This window comes from Aotus nancymaae, unplaced genomic scaffold (assembly GCF_030222135.1).
Source record: "Aotus nancymaae isolate 86718 unplaced genomic scaffold, 86718_ANA_hifiasm-v0.15.2.pri h1tg000015l_0, whole genome shotgun sequence".
Taxonomy (NCBI): Eukaryota; Metazoa; Chordata; class Mammalia; order Primates; family Aotidae; genus Aotus; species Aotus nancymaae.
In genome coordinates this window covers 13,112,625-13,130,405 of record NW_026988426.1, presented here as the reverse complement: position 1 = coordinate 13,130,405, position 17,781 = coordinate 13,112,625, and the positions used below count along the sequence as shown (strand labels likewise).

The window sequence follows — 17,781 nt, the reverse complement described above, 5'->3', positions numbered from 1 at the left end:
TCATTGGCTGTTATTAATAAGACTTCCCGTCAACAGGTTTTTACTAATTAAGCATTTGGGGTGTCAAGAGTTACAGTGGATTTTAGACTGTGCAAGGTTGATGCCCCCAAACCGACACTGTTCAAGGGTCATTGTATAAGGTAAGATTATATAGCTATTAATTTTTAGTTAAAAACAAATCAGTTGGCACAAATAGATACAGTATCTTTAACATTCTAGAATCGGGTGGTAAGTTCACATTCTGGATCAAGTGTTAATTTTACTGTGTTTTATTTCAATATAAACTATATTCTTTTGTATGTATCAGATGTTACATCATGAGAATGTAATTTTTAAAAATTAAAGCAACAAAAGAACAATTAGTTTAGAACTTTGGTCCTTACATTTAAAAAGAGAAGTAAATACAAGAAAACTAAGCATTACATGCCAGCAGTACATATTTATTATTCATAAATGGTCAAAAGACTTACAAGGCCTGTTATTATGAGTATAACCACACATATGAAACATCACTTAGCAACATGGAATGAAAAGGACAGGTATATATTTATATTAAAAAAATACACGTTTGCATTCAATGTTTGCCCACAAAAAAAATACATGTACACACACTCTTTCAAGTGCTCCCCATAAACTGCTATAAAAGCAGGAGGCATCAAGCTGTAGAAGTTCCAATATACATAACATGTTGAAATATCTCAAGCATAAAAACTGTACGTAACTTGCAAAAATAAAGTTCCTTTCTTCAAACATTTTGATCTGAGCTCAAGCAAAGCAAATAATGAACACCAATGATTTTTATACTATTTCACACAATTTAAAATAATCAACATGAAAAGGTCAACAGCTTCAAAAATCCTGAAAATATGGAGGTTATGAGAATGAACAATGCGTTTCATATGAAAAGTATACAGCAGATCTGCTTCATCCTGGCTCTCAAATTTAAGGATCATAATTTACTATACTCAAACTCCAAGTTTAGCCAGAACAAACAAAATGATAAAAAGAAAAATTACTGCAAACAGGGCATCATTGCCCTTTAGTTTCTTCAGACAATTTCACTAGTGCAAGAGCATCATTTACCTGAAAGATCCTAAGAGTCACAATTAAAGTACTCATACAAAACTATTTCCTTTGTTTTTTAAAAAGTGCCACATACTATGCTTTTCATTAAAAAAAAAAAAAAAAACCCAACACAAATAAACTAATGAAAGACTGTTTGTCTCCATCTCTTATCGATGAGGAAGGGCCAAAGTGATTCTTTGATTCCAATTCGAAATGGTGTTCGCTGGCCAATGCCCAAGGTCTCTAATTTGGAGCAGTCAAGCTGAGCATTTCTTGGACGTTGTGCTCCTAGGACAGGGCTGTCAGTAATCTTTAAAGATAAACACCAAAAAATCAAAAGTAAGTGAAGGGTTATATTGTGAGGGTTTTGTCCCCTCCCCCACCCCGCCCCACCTTCCATATATATATATATTTTTAAACAGAGATGAGATCTCCCTCCATTGCCCAGGCTGGTCTCAAACTCCTGGGCTCAAGGGATCCTCCTGCCTCAGCCTCCTAAAGTGTTGGGATTGCAGGCATGAACCTTTGCAGCTGGCCATTTTGAGGTTTTATATTTGCTACTTATTTTTGCACTTATTTTAAGAAATCTGAGTTGGTCATCCCTAGAAAAATAAACCAAATGCCTGTCACAATCAAGACAATAATACATTTTCTACTCATGATCTTCCCTGCAGATGATAATTTAGAGAAAAGTAGCACTATAAACGGCCAGTAAGTATACAAGCAAAGTTCACTTTGATTAGTACTGAGAAATAAAGTTATCTAACACATCAATAATTATACTATAGCGATGGATCTAAAGGTTTTTAAAACCACGTACTTACAGGTCTTAAGTGACTGCTGGGGAGGTTGAAGGCATCTGCAATTGCACATGCCATTTCATACTTAGTCATCTGTTCATTGCCAGACCAGTGAAAGGTTCCCTTAATTGATGGATCCTAAGAACAATGACACAATAAATTCAATAGTTTCAACTTTTTGAGTTGAGTACAATAATAGGTTTGACAAAAAAGCCTATTTAAAATAAGGTCCAGGAACTAAAATGCAACCTTTTTTTTCTGTAAGGCTCCCCTCAAGATATCTAAAATCAAATTCCCAGCAATGCTCTCAGCAAAACACAAAAGAGCAATTTCTAGAATTTAAACCTTAAGAATTTTTAAAATAAAAAAAGCTCCAAATCTATTAGTGGGAATATCAAAAATTAGAGATGAAAACACAGTCCAAGTTAATGAGTATTTTTAATTATCCTAAGCTAAAACAAAAACTTAACAGAACCATTTTTCAAGATGAGCTAATTAAACTTTCTTAAATATTGTGGTGGTATATATTAAAAACCGTAATTCTCATCCATTAAAAAACTGTGGTCATACTATTATTCATATTATAAACTAAATCAGTCTAATCTTTCTTTGTATGGATATTATATTTAATACCAACTTTTTCAAATGTGCTGGGATTACAGGTGTGAGCCACCATGCCCAGCTCCACAAAGAGTACCTTCTTAAAAGATATTAGGTGATTTTTTCTACCACTTTTCAATAAAAGAAATGATGGGGTCTATAGTACATAAAAAATAAATTCAAACAGAAGAGCATAATATTTTTATTCTTCATGAACATAGTGTACTATATGTAAACTACTTTTGTTTGGTCTCCTGGTTTTAAAAAAACACTTTTAGTTTTCACTCATTAACACTCCATATATAGCTATAAAGTTCAAGCATGGAAAAGACAAACTGGACCTTCACTAAAATAGGACTCAGGAATCTTTCTCACCAGCATTCTCTTCTCTGCTAGCTGCCGGCACACAGTGGCCACATCTCTGACATGTGTGGGGAACCTCTGCTGCCAGTGATCCATGTTTGCCGACTTGTTGCTGAACTGCACTTTATCAAACATGACAGTCACAGCACTTTCATCGAGCTTTTCAACTTCCCCATACAGAATAGGAATCCTCAAAACAGCAGCTCCTAGAGAAGAATAAAAGCAAATATTTTAAAGCTGACTGTTCTTAAATTTTGATGTAAGATACAAGTGTGTGGATTTAAATAATATCAAAGTAGAAATCTTGCCTTTTAATTAAAATATACCAAAATGACACAGTTCATTTGTGATAATGCAATGTTAAAAATATTCAAGGCCAGGGGCAGTGGCTCATGCCTATAATGCTAGCAATTTGGGAGGCCACGGCAGAAGGATCACTTGAGGCCAGGAGTTCAAGATCAGCCCGGGCATCATAGCAAAACTCCATCTCTACAAAAAATTAAAAAGAAAATTAGCTGGCCATGGTGGCACATGCCTGTAGTTTCAGCTACCTGGGAGGCTGAGTGAGGCAAGAGGATCTCTTGAGCTCAGAAGTTCCAGGCTGCAATGAGCTATAATTGCAAAAGTCAAAGGCTGAGTGTGGTGAGGCTCATGCCTGTAATTCCAGCCCTTGGGAGGCCAAGGAAGGAGGACTACTCGAGCCCAGGAGTTCGAGACCAGCCTGGGCAACATAGTGAGACCTCCTCTCTACAAAATGTAAAAAAATTAGCCATTCATGGTGGGAGGATTGCTTAAGCCCAGGAGGTCAAGGCTATAGTGAACTGTCTTTACCCTACTGCACTCCAGCCCAGGCAACTGAGACCCTGTTTAAAAAAACAGAAGTCAAAACCACATTTGTTAATTATCTTCTGTCATTTCGACTAGTTATATATATATATATATATAAATCCTATATTATTATGATCATTAAAAATAAAACCTATCATGACAAACACAACGAATAGTCTTTGACTGGATGCTAGATTAAAAAATAAAAGCAATAAAGAACAGTTTTGGGATAAATGAGAAAATTCCTAATTTGTTTATAGTATCATATTAATGTTCAGTTTCCAATGAGTGATAACTACATTGTAATTACGTAAAGAACATTCTTGCTTCCTTTTCTATCCGCCATCTGCGCCTCAGGTGTGGCCGCCACCAAAATGCAGATTTTCGTGAAAACCCTTACAGGGAAGACCATCACCCTCGAGGTTGAACCCTTGGATACAACAGAAAATGTAAAGACCAAGATCCAGGATAAGGAAGGAATTCCTCCTGATCAGCAAAGACTGATCTTTTCTGGAAAGCAACTTGAAGATGGACATACTTTGTCTAACTACAACATTCAGAAGGAGTCTACTCTTCATCTTGTGTTGAGACTTCGTGGTGGTGCTAAGAAAAGGAAGAAGTCTTACACCACTCCCAAGAAGAATAAGCCCAAGAGAAAGAAGGTTAAGCTGGCTGTCCTGAAATACTATAAGGTGGATGAGAATGGCAAAATTAGTCGCCTTCATCGAGAGTGCCCTTCTGATGAATGTGGTGCTGGAGTGTTTATGGCAAGCCACTTTGACAGACATTATTGTGGCAAATGTTGTCTGACTTACTGCTTCAACAAATCAGAAGACAAGTAACTGAGTCAATAAAAGACATGAACTAACATTCATGAACTAACATTTATTTTTGGATTTTATTGCAGTGCTATAAAGAATGATTTTTAAGTACCAAAAAAAAAAAAAAAAGGAACATTCTTGTTAGAATATATAAGGTGAAGTATTTGGAGATGAAATTCAACTAATTATCAATGGGTCTGGCAAAAACATACATATAAAACAAACGAGGCAAAACATTAACAATTTCTGAATCTATGTGAAGGGTGTATGAGTGTTCACATTAGTTTTACAACCACTCATTATTGTTTAGATTTTATAATGGTCCCTGCTGATGGGATAGTTAACACTTTAACTGCAAATCAAGCATTTTCTTTTAAATTATATAACAAGAGAACACAGATACTGCTATGGGTTAAATGTTTTTGTCCTCTCCAAAAATTCATGTGGAAAAGGTGGGGCCTTTTGGGAGGTATTTAGGCGGTCATCAGGGTTCTGCTCTCATGAATAGATTCACACCATTATAAAAGGGCTTGAAGGAAGGAGTGCATCCCTTTCTGCTCTTCTGCCATATAAGAATACAGCATTCCTCCCTTTCAGAGGACCAGAAAGAAGACCCTCACCTGATCTTGGACTTCTCAGCCTCTAGAAATGTGTGAAATAAATTTCTGTTCTTTATAAATTACTGAGTTGTTGATATTGTTGTAGCAGCACAAAATGAACTAAAACAAAGGTATTCAAGGAGATTTCAACAGAATAATTTATAATGCAAGAAGATTTTTTAAAAAACTAAATGTCCATTAGTAAGGTATTCTATACTAGGGCTGCTTCTCAAGGCCATAGTACAGTCTAAGGCAGCAGTTTTAGTATAGGGGATCATTAAATTAAGTACTATGCAGCCACTGATAGGAGTAAGATACCCCAGAGCGGGCTCCACTTGTACTGAAATGCAAAGATGTTGGGGGAAAAAAAAACCAGGTTATGAAACAACATGCATACATTTTTTGAGAATATACAAAAATGCTTCCACACTTAACCACATTTGGTGTTTATCTCTCTGAGGCAGTATTTATGAGAACTTTTGTTCTTAATAATTTTAAATTTTTTCTAAGGAGTGTATACTTTTTATATATGGAGATGTGTATTATACATAAACTCACATATAAGAAAAAAGAAACTAAAAATATAACAGAATCTTGATACATATAACATACATATAACAGGACACAAAGAATAACATACATATAACAGAATACATATAACATACATATAATAGAATATCTCACTCTAAGAGAAATTATATTGCTGTTTTTTGAAAACAAGTTGTAAAAGCTTACATTATCTGACTTGTTTTCTATGTGTAAAGAAGAGTATGTAAACACTGATAGTGGAAACTGTCTTAAAGGATTCACAAAGTAGTTATCTCTTAGTATGTTTTATTCTTTTCATTATATTCTAATTTTTCTTTAATGATTCGTATTCATTGACTAACATTTTAAATTTAAAAACATTTATATATATATGTATAAATGATTTTTGAAGTCCTCAAAAATAATCAGGGGTTGAAGAGATTATGTCTTACCTAGATTGTTCTCCAGGACAGCCTTTTCTCCATCTAATTTTGTTTTGCCATACAAATTTAGTGGAGCTGGTACGTCTTCCTCTCTGTAAGGTGGATTTGTTCCATCAAATACATAATCTGAGCTAATGTAGATGAGAAATGCTCCAACAGCAGCTACAAAAAAAAGAAGACAAATCTATTAAATTTTTACATTACATTATTCTTTCATGGAATTCAGAATGGTTTTTCATGACATATAAAAATAAATAAACATTTACAAAACTTTAATCTTTAAAAACTCAGCAATCACTTAATATTTTATGAAAATTTTATAAAGTCATCATTACCTGCTTCCTTTGCTAAGTTCCCAGAAGCATCCACATTAAGTTGAGAGGCAGCATCTGGCTGATTTTCTACAACATCTGGTCTTCTCTCTGCTGCACAGTGTACTATAACATGGGGCTGGAAGTTAAGCATTGACGTATTTTTAACTCAAAAAAAAATAAAAGAGGAATTATAGCCTTCTTAGAGTAAGTTAATTCAGAGAAAAATGTGCATTAAATCAACATTCCTTCAACTAAGAATAAATCATTGTAATTCCTAATGTAGTTTTGTCATGCTGCTTCTTTTCCCTGCAAGGTTCAAACTTAAAATATTTATAGGCGCTGAAAAGAGTAATTTCATAATATGCAGACAAAAACCAGAAAAAAAACCTGTCAACAACTGTATTTTTATTCTGGTGTGATGGCTCATGCATGTAATCCCAACACTTTGAGAGGCTGATGTGGGAGACTGCTTGAGGCCAGGAGTTCCAGATTAAGACTGGGCAACATAGTGGTACCCTATCTCTACAAAAAAATTAATACATTAACCAGGCACGGTGGCATGACCCTGTAGTTTTAACTGTTGTGGAGGCTGAGGCAGGAGGATCACTTGAGCCCAGGAGTTCAAGGCTACAGTGGGCTGTGATCCATTTACTGTATTCCAGCCTGGGGGACAGAGTGAGACCCTATCTGAAAAGTTAAAAACCATGTTCCTAGACTGGGCGTGGTGGCTCACACTTGTAATCCCAGGACTTTGGGAGGCCAAGGTGGGTGAATCACTTGAGGTCAGGAGTTGGTGACCAGCCTGGCCAACATGGTGAAACCCGATCTCTACTAAAAATACAACAATTAGGGCCGGGCGCGGTGGCTCACGCCTGTAATCCCAGCACTTTGGGAGGCCGAGGCGGGTGGATCACGAGGTCAAGAGATCGAGACCATCCTGGTTAACATGGTGAAACCCCGTCTCTACTAAAAACACAAAAAATTAGCTGGGCATGGTGGCGCATGCCTGTAATCCCAGCTACTCAGGAGGCTGAGGCAGGAGAATTGCCTGAACCCAGGAGGTGGAGGTTGTGGTGAGCCGAGATCGCGCCATTGCACTCCAGCCTGGGTAACAAGAGCGAAACTCCATCTCAAAAAATAAATAAATAAAATAAAATAAAATAAAAATAAAACAATTAGTCCGGTGTGGTGGCACAAGCCTATAATCTCAGGTACTCGAGAGGCTGAGGTAGGAGAATTGCTTGAACCAGGGAGGCAGAGACTGCAGTGAGCTGAGATTGTCCCATGTACCACTGCACTCCAGCCTAGGCAACAGAGCGAGACTAGACCTCAAAAAAACAAAAACAAAACAGAACAAAAGTGTTCCTATATAAAAACAAATTTTATCCCCCAATTTGGATAGGAGGAAAGAGCTATCCTTTATACAATTAACATGATTTAAATATCTGATAAATCCATGTCAAAGGGAGAACAGTATCAGTGATACCAATAACCTCTCTGAGCCTGCTTTCTCAGCTCTAAAATGAAAATACTATTTTGCAGTGTTGCAAGGTTTAGAGTAACATTTGAAAACCATTTGCAGAGAAAGTATTACTTAGAAGGCACTCTACAAACATAAGCTTTTTATAAAATGCTTCATATTTTTCTTTGTCAACATGTCAAAATTTAACTTTAAGGATTACATATACCATGTGAAGCTAAATGAAAAAAATGCACTATATACTGCTACTGTGTAACAGGTTAGCGCTTTCAAGCATAGTAATTTCCTTGAGAACAAGGATATTTTCTCTATCATCCAGACAACTCTTAATATTGTTCATGTATATGTTAAAATAACCTAAATAATACCTGAAAATCATGAATGATGTGATGAACTGCATTAGAATCCAATAGGTTAAGCTGTTCAAATTTTGGTCTTGCTCTTCTAAAACCACAGCCAACAGCATGCCAATTATTCTGCTGAAATTCTTTGTGTACAGCTCTGCCAAGAAGCCCAGTGGCACCAGTAACCAGAACCCTCCTATTGGGGATGTTAACTTCCTCCTAAAAGGTGAAGGGGGAAAGAGTTACTAACTTTGAAAATAGTTTTCTTAAATAAATTAGTCACCATCGTTGTTCCCTAAATTTCTTAATTCTATGTATTTTGATTCATGTCCCGTATCTGCAAGCTAATTCTTTAAAGTTAAGTTAGGACCGGGCACCAGGGCTCATGCCTGCAATCCCAGCACTTTGGGAAGGCGAAGCAGGCAGATTCTGTTGAGCCCACGAGTTTGAGACCAGCCTAAGCAACATAGTGAGACCCCGTCTCAATTTAAAAACAAAAAAGTAAAAATATACTTTGTAATAAAAAAAAATTTTTTTTAATTAAAAAAATAGGCAGATAACACAATTTCAAAGTGTAATATATAAAGTTAGAACAATGATTAATCAAACCACATAAAAAACTGCATCCCTTAAGAAAAAGTTTTTACCAGGCATGGTAGCTCATGCCTGTAATCCCAGCACTTTGGGAGGCCAAGTCGGGTGGATCATTTGAACCCAGGAGTTTGAGACCAGCTGGGGCAACATGATGCAACCTCGTCCTTAAATAAAAAAAAAAAAATTAGCTGAGTTACAGGTGGTGTATGCCTGTATTCCTAACTACTTGGGAGGCTGAGTTGGGAGGATCGCTTGAGCCCAGGGGGTCGAGGCTGTGATAAGCAAAGATCACAACATGCATTCCAGTCTGGGGAACAGAACGAGACTCTTGTCCAAGAAAAAAGAAAAAGAAAACATTTTTTAATTAAAAAAAAGTTATAATACTCTTACCCAAGGAAAAGAACATAAAATGATATGCAAGGAATTTTGTAGATTTATATTTCCCATGTTAACAGAAAATCTTATTTTTATGATTGATAATGCCCAAATGAGTAATAAACAACATTTATATACTTTTATTATACTTTTTCTCCAAGTACCTAAACAGTAAATAACATTACATGCTTCAGTTTACAAAACTTCAAGATTTGTCTTGCTCCTAGAGAGATGACTGAAGGTACTGTGAGTCTCTAGAGAGAAGCTTGTTTTAAGTTTACTTATTTTAAGGCCTGATTATATTTGGGTCATATCTGCCAATATGTTTGCAAGTTGATAATTTTGGTCTTCAGATTTTAATCCCAAATGTTCTTTCAAATCTCAATGATTTATCGTATTTTGATGGACCCAAGGTAAAGAATTAATCAACCTTTCAAAGGAATTGATGAGGAGAAAAAAAAACTTGGTCCTTACACACTTAAATGTTTTCCAAGTTTAACCAAATTGGTAAATGTTCCTTAGTTAACCCTAAAATTACCTATATAGAATAGTAAATGGCAGGGCACAGTGGTTTACGCCTGTAATCCCAGCACTTTGGGAGGTCGAGGTGAGTGGATCACCTGAGATCAGAAGTTCAAGCCCAGCCTGGCCAACACGGTAAAACCCGATCTCTACTAAAAATATAAAAAAATTAGCCGGGTGTGGTGGCGGATGCCTGTAATTCCAGCTACTTGGAAGGTTGGGGCAGGAGAATCGCTTGAACTCAGGAGGCAGTGAGCCAAGATCGTGCCACTGCACTCCAGCCTCGGTGACAAGAATGAGAAGACTCTGTCACAAAAAAAAAAAAAAAAAAATTTAAACGAACACAGAGGATAAGAAAAAAGTATTTTAATATGATCTGTGTTGCTACTGTGAAACAAATTCTTACACACAGAAATGCAAAAGAACCACTATTTAGGAAACAATTTAAATTCCATGTTTCCAAGCATAGTCCCAAAAATGTCCCTTCTTCCCAAGATGAGTAACACCAAGTTTCCAACCAGGCTCTTGAATAAAGTCAACTTTTACTATTAAAAACAAACTAGTAATTTTATTTCAAGAGTTATTATAGTCACCAAATTTAAAGCTGTCAAAAACTTTAAATACATATACAATAACCAAAGACCTTATAAAGCCCTTAGCTTCAATTAAATTACTTAGCAGAATACATACATATTTTTTTAAAAAAAGACACCAAAATCAGGTATTTCTAGCATATGTAAAAACCTAAAATGAAAAAACTAATAGGGAAAGTTAGTATAAAGGTAAATTCTTAGGATTATTTTTCCTTAGTTCAATCAATTTCAAGACATTTTAAAAGTTGAAAGCAATTTCATTCAGGCTCTGTTGCAAAACTTGGCTCTAAACCAATTGATCCATGAAAACAAGGATTTCAGCCAGCAAAATATTTTCTTTGAAGTCTGGCAAGAAAACAGCTCTACAAAGATTGAACTGTAAAAAGAGGAGAAAATATGCCAAGTCTAGTACAGATACAAACAGAAAAAACAATTTACACAGCATAAATACTGTAAAGATTCCTGAAAAAATACTACAAAAGAGAGATAATTTGGTTTCTTCCGAGTTTCTCACTTTTTACTTCACTCTAGGGAAGCAAAGGAAAGGTAACAGTTCCTACGGTCAGTGGTTCTCAGGCTTCAGTGTGGGTGTGGATCAGAATCAGCTGGAGGGCTTTTAGATCAGGAAGGTCAGGGGTGGGACTCAATAATTTGCTTTCCTAACAAGTTCCCAAGTGATGCTGATCATCATGATTTGGAGACTGCACTTAGAGGGCCAGTATAATCTCAAACTCCAGGCAAGTTCAAAGCTTTCATAAATATCTGATTCTCTTATTCAAACAAAACAAAAAGGGCCATCTACCTTTTTCAAAATGACAACAATGTTTCCCCCTTAAAAAAGAAAACTAGAGAGCCGGGGGCGGTGGCTCCCGCCTGTAATCCCAGCACTTTGGGAGGCCGAGGTGGGTGGATCACAAGGTCAAGAGATTGAGACCATCCTGGTCAACATGGTGAAACCCGTCTCTACTAAAAATACAAAAATTAGCTGGGCATGGTGGCGCGTGCCTGTAATCCCAGCTACTCAGGAGGCTGAGGCAGGAGAACTGCCTGAACCCAGGAGGTGGAGGTTGCGGTGAGCCGAGATCGCGCCATTGCACTCCAGCCTGGGTAACAAGAGCGACGTTTCAAAAAAAAAAAAAAAAAAAAGAAAAGAAAACTAGAAATAGAAGCCAAAGCATTATATAATCCACAAAGGTTACTAAACAGGGAATTAAGATCTCTGTGTACTTCATTGATTCTGTGAAGTACAAACTTGTTCCTTCATTTTAACATCTCTGTTAAATAAAAAAAATATAAATCTTATGAGTTGTCATAGTTTGGCAGTATTTTTTGCTGTCTTAGTGCAACTTAAATTAAGAACCCAGATGATCTTATTATAATCAAGAGCTTCTTGGAGTTGATGCAGTATTAAGCATAAAGAACCAGGCTCTTTCGGGAATATAACACACTTAAAAAAGGAAGTAGAGTTGCATGAGAAAATGCAACTTTATATCCTTATACCCTGGGGTTACCATGTAAGGCCTCTAGAAGAAAATATAAAACAGTGTACAGTACCCAGCAGTCAGATGTCAATGCTCAAGACTTTATTAAGAGTGAGGATCTGAACTGCAAACATTTACTGAAATGGAAATGATACTGCACAACATTCTATTTGAAAACTAACATGTTATATAAGTATATAATCATAGTTGTTTTTGTTTTTTAAAACAGCAGTTTGAGGCCAGGCTCGGTAGCTCATGCCTGTAATCCCAGTACTTTAAGAGGCCCAAGTGGGCAGATCACCTGAGGTCAGGAGTTCAGGACCAGTCTGCCCAACATGGTGAAACCCCGTTTCTACTAAAAATACAAAAATTAGTAAGGCATGGTGGTTGGCGCCTATAATCCCAGCTACTTGGGAAGCTGAAGCAGGGAAATCACTTGAACCAGGGAGGCAGAGGTTGCAGTGAGCAGAGATGGAGCCTCTGCACTCCAGCCTGGGCCACAGAGCATAAAAACAAACAGCAGCTTGTTAGTAGAAAAGATGTTATTTCCAAAGTAAGTAAAAAGAAGTCCAGAATGTTAAAGGTTTTGTCTACAGTAAAAGAGAAGAAGCTGGAACCAGAAGCTGAGTCTTCCTGCTTCTCTGGTCAAGTCAAATACACTGCATTTTGTCTCACTCCTTTGAACTAATATTTAGTTTCATGAATGAATCAAGTTTTATCTGTTCTGCCACAAACTGGTGTTAAGAAGTTATTCTATCTCTATTGGTCTAATTCCTCATTGGTAAATGGGGGAGGAATTTAGACAAAATGACTAAGGCTCTTTCAGCTTTTAAGTTCTACATTTCTAACATTTTCCATATGATCCCTATCACAAGGAGTCTGAATAGTTTCGTACTTAAATAAGGTAACTTACCTCTGAATATGCATTACTCAGAAATTAAAAAGATGTCAAACAAATATGCTTTTTAGTTCGTTCTTTAGAAAAAGAAATACCTCTCTAAAATCTACCTTGGACCTTCACTCTATAAATTATTTTAGTTGTGCACAACAAAGAAATGTCTAAACACTTTAAGAAACTCAGAATGAAAGAATAAAATGCTATCTAGTTCACTCAAGGCACAATAAAGAGTTCATAATACTTTGTCTGCCTGAAGTCTACTTTTTCTCAATTTTTATTATATGGGGGAAAGCAGATCTAACATCAGTTTAAGTTACTCTAAACGTATCTGCCTGTTATTGTCTAAACTTTGAAGCACGGAATTCAACCACTCCAAGGGACCAGATTTATGGACATAAAAAAAAAAAAAAAAAATCTTGAAAAATTAAGTACATATAAATAATCGTGAGGCTCCTGTTCTCATTATCCTATCTAATATAATACCAAATTGTATAGATAATGGGAGATATATGGCCCTTTCAAAATGGTCTATCACAGTACTCTGGGACAGTGATTTCTACTTTAGCACACTTGCATTAATGTCTACTAAATACGTTCTAGAAAAGTAAAGAATGGAATACTACTACTATGTGGAGGGGGGTCTTCTTAAATTTCAGTGGTAAATATAATACCTTGTTGTTTTTCGAAACTTTAAAACTTGGCACAGTTTCATGTTTATTTTTTAATTCCCCAGAAACAGACCTTTAAGTAAACATTCCTGGGCTTTACTTTTCAAGATTTTCTGACTACTCAGGTGAGACTGGTCTAACTCCTACTGTGACCCTACTGTGTCTCACAGACAGTAATACTAACAGGAACCACACTCTAGGCTGCTTCTCAAACATGAGACAGTTCTTCTTCTCACAAGTCAGTGAGCCTTAATTCTACAGGTTTGGAGAGAGCAGTAAGTCTGTACCAAGCTCTACGTTGTTTCATTTTTAACGAAGGAAAACAAGAAAAGCTATTTTCATTTTTTTTCTGCCCCCTCCCCACCCTCTCGGCTATTTTCATTTTTATACTGAACTTCTTTTTGTGAAAGATTAAGCTTTATATGCACATGTACACATGTACACATACTAATGCATACATATAAATGTAAACACACAATATGTAACACGCACTCGGCACCGTCTGGAGGACCTAGGAACATATAAGTTTAATAGATGATTTATCCTAATTTTACCCTCAAAGACCCAAAGTGATATGAAAACCTTAAGTACATTTGGAATCATGAAAACTTTACATTAACAAAAACAGCCATCTCCTATATTCTCTCTTCTTTCCAAAAGACACGTTCTGGGCATTAACAGTGTTCTTATCCCCAGGGCTGGATATGTTCTGTGGACAGATGAATGTTGGAGGCCCTTAAGTGTAATGAAGCAGGATGGGGCGCGGGTCATCCTGCGAGTACCAGATAGATCTTCCAAACATATAATCTTCCTTCAGGCAAACTCCGTAGTGATTCAAAGCCAGAGACAGTCACACAAACCTTTATCTGAATCCCTGGCTCCAACCTTACGGAATGAACGTGGGCCGATGTCTATGCCTGTTTTCTCACCTACAAAATGAGGCAATAACAGTATCTCACAGTGGAGGATTAAAGTAATGCCCGTCAAGTGCATAACCTAGTGTTGAGAACTTAAAAGTTCAATAAGCTGTCATCTCCAGCACTATTTGTGAGAAGTCACCTTTTCCTGTTCTCAAACCTGCGAACTTGTAAGATCGAGAAATACGAACCAAAGATGAAGAAGAAACGTGGAAAGACAAAATCAAAGCAGAAACAACTGTGAAAAACCTCTTCGTCCTCAGGAGCAGAGACAGAACTCGAAAGTAAAACCTGCATCTACTTGCTTCCTGCCGCAGTGGCTGGAAGAAAAAACACTAGACCCGTGTGCGCCGAGATAAACAAACTCGGTGGCGCCGCCCTAGGATCCGGGGCAGGGAGGGTGGCGGTGAGAGCACGCCCGGCCGGAGGCTCCGATCCGGGCGGGATACGCCCGGAAAGCCACCCGAGCCCCGGAGGCTTGTCCCCCTCGGCGACCCCGCTCCCACCGGAGACGCCAGGGCCGACTCCCTCACCTCCACCAGCCGGCAGCTCCCGGGAACAAAGTGTATAGAGAGCTCTTTCTCCCGCCCCACCATGCCCGCCGTCTTCACGCCGCAGCCTCAGCGGCCGCCACCTCCTCCAACCCAGGATCGACGCGGGCCGCAACTCAGACGCCCTCCGCCCGCCTCCCCTAGGCCCAGAACGACCCCGCTCGCCGCTTCCGACTTCCGCCGCCATAGTCGCGCCCGCTGATTGGCCACGCTCTGCCGACGCCCCAGAAAGAGGGCGGGCACGCGCGGTCCGCCCCCAGCCCACGCGCTTGTGCTTAAAGCTCTGCACAAAAGGAAGGCCCTGACCTTAGGCGGTGGATTTAGGTTTTGTTTCGGAGATTGTTGTGTGCTTTTTCTTCTACTTTTTTTCTCTCTTTCTTAACTCGACTGGGGAAAAGATTGAACTGGTTCGCCTTGAGTTTCAAGTTTGCAAACTGCGCATTGCATGATCAGCTGAGCAATATATAAAGTAGAATAAAAAGCATTTTAAAGTCCTGGGGAAGCGGGGTGGAGGTGGGTAGAGCACAATGGACCCTTCTCTAGAGCCCTATTTGTGGATTTTGGAAGATTTAGCAAAAGACAAGGAATGAAAATAAAAGGGTTGGCGTCTGAGCCATTTGTCTCCCTGGGATGCTTTTAAAAAGCCAAAAAACCTATGTGTGAAATTTCAAAAATGTAAAACTATTTTTAACTAGTTAAAAATAAGGTGTGGGGGAGAGGAAGATGAACTACTTAGGTACCTCTCCAAAACGGAGATTCTTAGACTTTGCCCGTAATTACAGAATGAGAAACTGGTTGGTAGGAGAGCCCAGGGTCCGACTTCTTAATGGGTTTAAACCGAGTCAAGCCCACCCTTTAAGAAACATAGCTTCGGGGATTGCAGGATTGGGCCACACCACCGAGAATTAAAGCCGGTGGCATGTCATGCTGGGCATTCCACCTTTTAAAAGTAAACCAGCCCTAAGTGCTGATGCCGACTTATTTCTTTTCCAGTTCAAAACCGCAAAAAGTCCCCCAGCCGGGCAGGATGCCTTTGAAATTTAGGCAGAAAGTAAACCCTGGCACAGGCCGTGTCGTTTTGCCAACTTTGCACCGAACAGTCCAAGGGTTCTTGTCTACCCAGGACAGCAAACTCTAAACGTCGCCCACAAACGTGACTACTGCTTGGATTTTCCTAGACCTTTCCCCGTCTCCTAATCCTTTATTTTCAAACTAAAGACTAAGCAGTCTTTTCTAAAGAAGTTTTTTCATGTCAGAACCCCGTGACTTTCCTTCCTCCCCAACCCCCAACAAAAACTCATTTTCTTATTCGTGTAAATATAAAAGTTTCTCTAGAGCAGTAGTAGAAGACACCTGAGGTCTCTTATTTTTCGGTTTTTTTTCTTTAATACAGGATATTACTGTTCATCAGTTTAGCATTATTTAGGGAATCCTTGAGGACTGCCCCAGCGCTAAACAAACAATACCGAGACAACAAAGAGGGCGGGGGAGGGGCCAGGGGAGCAGCCAAGATCATCTTAATATTCCTCTCTTAAAAACTGGGAATCTGGTTTAAAGTTTCTTGTCGCAACGCGTGATCCAATTTTACCTTTCTATGGGGAGAAAGAAAATTAATTCTTCAACGTGAAGGTTTAAGGGCAAGCATATGCAATTAGCATTCTGATTCTCAGAGCCTTGTCTTGAAGAACAGAAAGAGTTTAACTTGGCTACTTTTGAGAATCTGGCTTGATACTTTCCCTGTAAAAGTTAGGTACAGTTCTAGGGGCATATGTTTGGATATGGCTTTTAATTATTTTCTTTAACGATGGTAGTGTCTATGTGAATCAAGCGCCATTCTTACATACAAAATACACAACTCGGTGTGGTGGCTAAATCTATATACATTTTGAGAGAGCAGCCTGAAACTAAAAGTTATGTTAGCAGATTCAATTCATACAAAGAACATCTGGAACACAACAGATAAAATCCTTATTTATGTAGAAACTTTATATGCCTAATTGCATTTAAAATGGTAAATGAAATTGCAATTCTGTCTTGCATTTTATTTTTGTCAGCTAATGAGACTTAGCTCTTCATAACCTGGTTCTCTAAGTCAGTAGCTAAAGTTGGCTTTTTCCTTCCAAGTCCCAAGGTTATGTTTTAAGGAAATGAATGACACCCGTTTCTATTTTCTTTACACACCAATTCTGTTTTCAGCAGTCGTTCACTGGAATGCTGTTAAAGCATCTCTTACTCTAGAATGCTTCATTTCTTGAATTGCCAGTTCTTACCTGCTCCATGTCCTCTGGCATTTCAGGCATGATTCCAGAATTCTTTCAGGAGAGAAGATACGGGATGGGTCTTAGCCTCTGCCTTCTCTTGCTGGGTCTTTGTCCGCTTCTGCCTGCAGAGAGCGCAGGCACGCCAAAACGTGAGGCGCAGCTTCACTTGACCTTATAAATTAGCATTTTGATTCCGATCCCGGAATCTCGTGCAGTTTTCCACATGGCAGTAAGCTGGTAGCTGATTCCTCGTGGTAGTCTCGAAAATACCCAATGAGAAGTTTTATGCTTAATTACCAGTCAAACCTGGGTCTATTAGCAAAACTACTTGGTAGAACTCACTACTTAACAAAAACAAAAACAAAAACCCAACAACTTCCTGTCAAGATTTGTTGCAGTTTTCTCTTGGAGAAGAAAAGTGAGCCACACTTTTGGAAAGCACACAGATCATGCAGTTAATTACTGTTCTAAAAGGCACGGTTGTTTTTTTTTTCTTATCATTTTATTTGGTTACACCTTATTGCAACAAATTACGTTTAGTAAAATTCTCCAATGCTTTCCCTTCCCAGTGCTTTTTAATTATTTCAAAGGCAGCACTCAGAAAGTAAAATGCAAGGGGTCATATCCATTAATACTGTGCTGCTCTCTGAGAAAATGGTAGATGGAGTAGCCTTAAGTTTCACAAAGCATTAAGGACTTCTAGATAAGTGATTTCCAAACCTGCATGCACCACAGA

General features: G+C 38.1%; 2 protein-coding genes across 3 annotated transcripts; one reads left to right on the top strand and one right to left on the bottom strand.

Moving 5' to 3' along the window:
* Nucleotides 1-419: 419 nt before the first annotated feature.
* On the bottom strand, nucleotides 420-17,415 carry MAT2B (methionine adenosyltransferase 2 non-catalytic beta subunit). 2 transcript variants are annotated; one of them, XM_012461090.3, is made up of 7 exons: nucleotides 17,055-17,415; nucleotides 8,210-8,404; nucleotides 6,383-6,497; nucleotides 6,057-6,209; nucleotides 2,841-3,034; nucleotides 1,890-2,003; nucleotides 420-1,375 (listed from the first exon to the last, which is right to left on the bottom strand). In XM_012461090.3, the coding sequence occupies exons 1-7, from the start codon at nucleotides 17,082-17,084 to the stop codon at nucleotides 1,205-1,207; spliced, it is 972 nt and encodes a 323-aa protein (XP_012316513.2). In that variant the 5' UTR covers nucleotides 17,085-17,415; the 3' UTR covers nucleotides 420-1,204. The 2 variants fall into 2 exon arrangements, with proteins under 2 accessions (XP_012316513.2, XP_012316512.2); XM_012461089.3 differs by lacking the exon at nucleotides 17,055-17,415 and adding an exon at nucleotides 14,767-14,908.
* On the top strand, nucleotides 4,031-4,512 carry LOC105723205 (ubiquitin-ribosomal protein eS31 fusion protein-like). Its single transcript, XM_064376510.1, has one exon. The coding sequence runs from the start codon at nucleotides 4,031-4,033 to the stop codon at nucleotides 4,496-4,498; it is 468 nt and encodes a 155-aa protein (XP_064232580.1). The 3' UTR covers nucleotides 4,499-4,512.
* Nucleotides 17,416-17,781: the final 366 nt, after the last annotated feature.